This window comes from Hyla sarda, chromosome 5 (assembly GCF_029499605.1).
Source record: "Hyla sarda isolate aHylSar1 chromosome 5, aHylSar1.hap1, whole genome shotgun sequence".
NCBI classification, from domain to species: Eukaryota; Metazoa; Chordata; class Amphibia; order Anura; family Hylidae; genus Hyla; species Hyla sarda.
In genome coordinates, this window is record NC_079193.1 from 5,777,576 (window position 1) to 5,785,228 (window position 7,653).

Below are 7,653 nucleotides of genomic sequence, written 5' to 3' on the forward strand. Positions count from 1 at the left end.
AGGATCCCCAGGAGAGATGTTGGGATCCCCCATATACAGGAGGTCAGGATCCCCCATATACAGGAGGTCAGGATCCCCCATATACAGGAGGTCAGGATCCCCCATATACAGGAGGTCGGGATCCCCCATATACAGGAGGTCGGGATCCCCCATATACAGGAGGTCAGGATCCCCCATATACAGGAGGTCAGGAGAATTCATCTTGCATCATCATCATTATTATTATCTGATTTATCCTATAATTTTCCCCCCCAGAGCTGAGCGTCCGGTGAAGCCCCTCCCCCCCTGAGGACATGGCTGCACGTCTCGTCCTGCGCTTCTCCCGTCTGCTGGCGGTATCGCCCTCCTTCCTGGCCTCGTCCTGCCCCTTCCCCTCAGAATGTATCCGATCCTGCCCGCTCCACCCCCCGCGGCCCCTCACCTCTCCCCTGCACACCACCGCCCTCTGCTGGTACACCGACAACCTACCTGCCCTGAAGCAGAACATGAACGGACCGAGCGAGAAGGATTTCCTATCTATGATCCAGTCTATATCCTCACCGGAGGAACTGCTGCAGATCTCCTCCGAGCACTGCAAGAACGGGAACCGGGCGGCCGCCATCATTAGTCAGATCGCCAAAGTGACGGAGACCAATAAGGACGAAGTGGTGAACGACAAGAGGTTCGGGGAACTGCTGAGCGCGGTGAACAGACAGGTAGGGACATTGGGGGGGGCTCCTGAAATCTCCAGTTCAGAGAAGTGGTTCCTAACGGGGTGCCTCCAGCTGTTGCAAAACTACAACTCCCTGCAGGCCCAAACTAAGGCTGGGTTCACACTACGGTTTGTATTTACGGTTCCCGTATACAGCTGGGATGAGGGGGCGGGGCTTAATAGCGGTGCCCGCACTCAGCCGTATTCGGGAACCGTATTTAATGCATGTCTATGAGCCGACCGCGTTTTTGCCTACGGTCGGGAAACCACATACGGCCGAAACGTAGCCGACCGGAGGCTGCGGTTCACTCCGGTTGGCTCATAGACATGCATTAAATACGGTTCCCGAATACAGCTGAGTGCGGGCGCCACGATTAAGCCCCCCCCCCCCCTCGCCATATACGGGAGCCGTAAATACAAACCGTAGTGTGAACCCAGCCAAACAAAGGCAGGATGTTCCATTCCCCCATATATGAGAACCCCTGATATACAGGATGCCAGGATCCCCCTATATACATACAGGATGTCAGGATCCCCCTATATACATACAGGATGTCAGGATCCCCCATATATACATACAGGATGTCAGGATCCCCCCTATATACATACAGGATGTCAGGATCCCCCTATATACATACAGGATGTCAGGATCCCCCTATATACATAAAGGATGTGAGGATCCCCCATAAATACATACAGGATGTCAGGATCCCCCCTATATACATACAGGATGTCAGGATCCCCCCTATATACATACAGGATGTCAGGATCCCCCCTATATACATACAGGATGTGAGGATCCCCCCTATATACATACAGGATGTCAGGATCCCCTCTATATACATACAGGATGTCAGGATCCCCCCTATATACATACAGGATGTCAGGATCCCCCTATATACATACAGGATGTCAGGATCCCCCTATATACATACAGGATGTCAGGATCCCCCTATATACATACAGGATGTCAGGATCCCCCCTATATACATACAGGATCCCCCTATATACATACAGGATGTCAGGATCCCCCTATATACATACAGGATGCCAGGATCCCCCTATATACATACAGGATGTCAGGATCCCCCTATATACATACAGGATGTCAGGATCCCCCCTATATACATACAGGATGTCAGGATCCCCCTATATACATACAGGATGTCAGGATCCACCATATATACATACAGGATGTCAGGATCCCCCCTATATACATACAGGATGCCAGGATCCCCCCTATATACATACAGGATGTCAGGATCCCCCCTATATACATACAGGATGCCAGGATCCCCCCTATATACATACAGGATGTCAGGATCCCCCTATATACATACAGGATGTCAGGATCCCCCTATATACATACAGGATGTCAGGATCCACCATATATACATACAGGATGTCAGGATCCCCCTATATACATACAGGATGTCAGGATCCCTCATATACAGGACCCCCAATATACAGGATGTCAGGATCCCCCTATATACATACAGGATGTCAGGATCCCCCTATATACATACAGGATGTCACGATCCCCCTATATACATACAGGATGTCACGATCCCCCTATATACATACAGGATGTCACGATCCCCCTATATACATACAGGATGTCACGATCCCCCTATATACATACAGGATGTCAGGATCCCCCTATATACATACAGGATGTCACGATCCCCCTATATACATACAGGATGTCACGATCCCCCTATATACATACAGGATGTCACGATCCCCCTATATACATACAGGATCCCCCTATATACATACAGGATCTCAGGATCCCCCTATATACATACAGGATGTCAGGATCCCCCTATATACATACAGGATGTCAGGATCCCCCTATATACATACAGGATGTCAGGATCCCCCATATATACATACAGGATGTCAGGATCCCCCCTATATACATACAGGATGTCAGGATCCCCCTATATACATACAGGATTTCAGGATCCCCCTATATACATACAGGATGTCAGGATCCCCCTATATACATACAGGATGTCAGGATCCCCCTATATACATACAGGATGCCAGGATCCCCCCTATATACATACAGGATGTCAGGATCCCCCTATATACATACAGGATGTCAGGATCCCCCCTATATACATACAGGATGTCAGGATCCCCCCTATATACATACAGGATGTCAGGATCCCTCTATATACATACAGGATGTCAGGATCCCCCTATATACATACAGGATGTCAGGATCCCCCTATATACATACAGGATCTCAGGATCCCTCATATACAGGACCCCCAATATACAGGATGTCAGGATCCCCCTATATACATACAGGATGTCAGGATCCACCATATATACATACAGGATGTCAGGATCCACCATATATACATACAGGATGTCAGGATCCCCCTATATACATACAGGATGTCAGGATCCCCCTATATACATACAGGATGTCAGGATCCCCCTATATACATACAGGATGTCAGGATCCCCCTATATACATACAGGATGTCAGGATCCCCCTATATACATACAGGATGTCAGGATCCACCATATATACAGGATGTCAGGATCCCCCTATATACATACAGGATGTCAGGATCCACCATATATACAGGATGTCAGGATCCCCCTATATACATACAGGATGTCACGATCCCCCTATATACATACAGGATCCCCCTATATACATACAGGATCTCAGGATCCCCCTATATACATACAGGATCCCCCTATATACATACAGGATCTCAGGATCCCCCTATATACATACAGGATGTCACGATCCCCCTATATACATACAGGATCCCCCTATATACATACAGGATCTCAGGATCCCCCTATATACATACAGGATCCCCCTATATACATACAGGATCTCAGGATCCCCCTATATACATACAGGATACAAGAAAGAAAACGGTGCGCACCTCGTGCAGGTAACCAAGATAACTTTGTGTGTAAATGGTTAGATAAATGGGCCAGCAGGGTGGTCCCTTACCTTACGGTGTTATGCTCAGAGCATAACACCTGTAGTCACTTAGAGATTGGAGAGGGGTCGCAGCATCCAGGTTCCTCTGGGCTCTGGGTAACAGGGTCCAGCACATCAATAGAAAGGTGGAGCGGATAATCCGATCACAAAAAAGGGGAACTTCTGAAGGAGCGCAGACCTCTAAGGGTTAGGTTAAATGAACGGTTTATTTATAAAAGATGCAACGCAACAGAAAAACAGCGTTTCCAGCCCGTACCGGGCTCTTCCTCAGGCAATAATGGAAACAGATAGTTACACCTATACATTTAAAACAAACTTGTGTTTTACTTCCGGGTCAGGTGTCAGAAATCCCGAACCGGAACCGCATCCAAAGTAAAAGATGATACTGATGAATATTAAATAAGATACAATAAAATTAGAGAGAGAACATTGCTACATATGTGGCTATGCTGGGAGAGATGTGTATGGATGAAGTTTGAAACATTACCGGTGTCGTTTAAGAAGCCGGTGGCGCAGGCGCAAATGGTATTTGTCTTCTGAGCAGCTGACGGTCAGATGTGAGAGATCGTAGTTGACGCATGCGCAGCAGTGTAAGTGAAGGACCTGGAGGCTGGACTCGTATGGTACTTCTATGTCGGTAAGGACCGTTAGCAGGTTTCATCAAATTACTTCTTTTACCTCATTTAACCCATAGGGGGACAATGTACGGAGTGTAAACATCCAAAATATCTCCAGTCTCTTCAGCTGTTCAAAGCGATTGTTAGCCGTTTTAGGTACAGAGGTCAATAGGTTTAATAGTGATGGCAGGATCTAGTCCTGGATGTGAAATAGTGGTATGTTTAGATAATCCGTGTAAGAGAAATTGTCTTTTCATATTTAGCCTGTGTTGATTTAGTCTCAGATGAAGGGGTCTGGTGGTCCGACCTATATATTGGAGTGAGCAACGGGTACATTCTATCAGATAGATGACATAATCTGTGGTACAGTTGTGATGATGTTTGATCGGGAATGTATCACCCGTAGTGGTAGATTTGAAGGTAGTGTGACCATGGCATATTTGGGTGCAGCATAGACATCTTGATTTGAAGCACTTATAGCTTCCCTTCTTCTGTGATATTACAGGGACGGTTTGGTTCTTGGTATGCCGTCTGACCTGGCTTGGTGCTAGAATGGTTTTTAATGATGCTGCTTTCCGATATGTGCATCTCGGTTGTGGTGGAATTTTACAGGAGAGGAAGGGGTCTGCACGTAAGATATGCCAGTGCCTGGCTAGTATTGATTTGATCCTGATAGCATCTTTGCTATAAGTCATGATTAGGTTAGTAGAAAAGTTATTATTTGCTTGTATGGTATTGTCCTTTGTTTGCTTACGGACACACTCAGGTTGAGACAAAGATTTTGTACGATTGTAAGCGTCATTGAGTATTTGTTCTGGGTAGTGCTTTTGCCGGAACCGGTCATAGAGGATACGGGATTGCAATCTGAATTCTTCTTGTTTGGTGCAATTTGTTCTTATTCTTTTATATTGACTATATGGGATGTTTAGTAACCATTTTTTATGATGAGCACTATGAAAATCCAGATAACTGTTTGTATCTACTTTTTTAAAAAAGGTGGATGTGATAAATGATGAGGTGTTATGAGAAATGTGGATGTCCAAGAAATCAATGCTTTCTTTGCTGAATGAGAGAGTGAATTGGATACCCCATGTATTCTTGTTTAGATGTTGTAAGAAGGTTGGTATTAATTCTTCAGGTCCTTTCCATATTAGGAACAGGTCGTCAATATAGCGGAAATAGACGGCTATATGTTCCATGTATGTGGGGTTCTCCCATATGTGATGGGTCTCGAAGGCCCCCATGAATATATTAGCATAAACTGGGGCGACCTTCGAGCCCATCGCTGTCCCATGTTTCTGGTGATAGATGGTTCCATTATAAGAAAAGTAATTGTTATGGAGAATAAAGGATAATGCTGTTACGAGAAAATCACGATGATTGGTGGAGATGGAAGAATCTTTCTGAAGGACGTCCGAAACACATTTGATACCCAAATCATGTTGTATATTGGAGTATAGTGAGGTAACGTCGCATGTGATAAGGGTGTATTCAGGTTTCCAAGGTAATTGGAGTAGGTGTTCGATAAGTTGGGTGGAATCCCTTAGATAACTGCGAAGACTGGTGACATGTGGTTGTAAGAAGCGATCCAAATAGTGTGCTAAATTACTGTTGGTAGCATTGGTGCAGGCGATAATTGGACGACCGGGTGGATGAGTCAAAGATTTGTGTATCTTTGGTAATTGGTAGAAATAGGGTTTATTGAAATTAGTTTGTAGGATAAATTGTTGTTCATTTTTGCTTAGTATCTTCTCTAACAATTTATCCTACAAACTAATTTCAATAAACCCTATTTCTACCAATTACCAAAGATACACAAATCTTTGACTCATCCACCCGGTCGTCCAATTATCGCCTGCACCAATGCTACCAACAGTAATTTAGCACACTATTTGGATCGCTTCTTACAACCACATGTCACCAGTCTTCGCAGTTATCTAAGGGATTCCACCCAACTTATCGAACACCTACTCCAATTACCTTGGAAACCTGAATACACCCTTATCACATGCGACGTTACCTCACTATACTCCAATATACAACATGATTTGGGTATCAAATGTGTTTCGGACGTCCTTCAGAAAGATTCTTCCATCTCCACCAATCATCGTGATTTTCTCGTAACAGCATTATCCTTTATTCTCCATAACAATTACTTTTCTTATAATGGAACCACCTATCACCAGAAACATGGGACAGCGATGGGCTCGAAGGTCGCCCCAGTTTATGCTAATATATTCATGGGGGCCTTCGAGACCCATCACATATGGGAGAACCCCACATACATGGAACATATAGCCGTCTATTTCCGCTATATTGACGACCTGTTCCTAATATGGAAAGGACCTGAAGAATTAATACCAACCTTCTTACAACATCTAAACAAGAATACATGGGGTATCCAATTCACTCTCTCATTCAGCAAAGAAAGCATTGATTTCTTGGACATCCACATTTCTCATAACACCTCATCATTTATCACATCCACCTTTTTTAAAAAAGTAGATACAAACAGTTATCTGGATTTTCATAGTGCTCATCATAAAAAATGGTTACTAAACATCCCATATAGTCAATATAAAAGAATAAGAAAAAATTGCACCAAACAAGAAGAATTCAGATTGCAATCCCGTATCCTCTATGACCGGTTCCGGCAAAAGCACTACCCAGAACAAATACTCAATGACGCTTACAATCGTACAAAATCTTTGTCTCAACCTGAGTGTGTCCGTAAGCAAACAAAGGACAATACCATACAAGCAAATAATAACTTTTCTACTAACCTAATCATGATTTATAGCAAAGATGCTATCAGGATCAAATCAATACTAGCCAGGCACTGGCATATCTTACGTGCAGACCCCTTCCTCTCCTGTAAAATTCCACCACAACCGAGATGCACATATCGGAAAGCAGCATCATTAAAAACCATTCTAGCACCAAGCCAGGTCAGACGGCATACCAAGAACCAAACCGTCCCTGTAATATCACAGAAGAAGGGAAGCTATAAGTGCTTCAAATCAAGATGTCTATGCTGCACCCAAATATGCCATGGTCACACTACCTTCAAATCTACCACTACGGGTGATACATTCCCGATCAAACATCATCACAACTGTACCACAGATTATGTCATCTATCTGATAGAATGTACCCGTTGCTCACTCCAATATATAGGTCGGACCACCAGACCCCCTTCATCTGAGACTAAATCAACACAGGCTAAATATGAAAAGACAATTTCTCTTACACGGATTATCTAAACATACCACTATTTCACATCCAGGACTAGATCCTGCCATCACTATTAAACCTATTGACTCTGTACCTAAAACGGCTAACAATCGCTTTGAACAGCTGAAGAG

General features: G+C 44.4%; 1 protein-coding gene across 1 annotated transcript in view; it reads left to right on the forward strand.

Annotated features, from left to right (window-relative positions):
- Positions 1-7,653, forward strand: part of TBRG4 (transforming growth factor beta regulator 4) — a 40,691-nt gene that overhangs the window by 1,899 nt on the left and 31,139 nt on the right. Inside the window, exon 2 of the mRNA XM_056518750.1 lies at positions 256-695. Within this exon, the coding sequence (XP_056374725.1) occupies positions 294-695 (402 nt within the window). The 5' untranslated portion in view covers positions 256-293. The remainder of the gene's footprint in view (positions 1-255; positions 696-7,653) is intronic.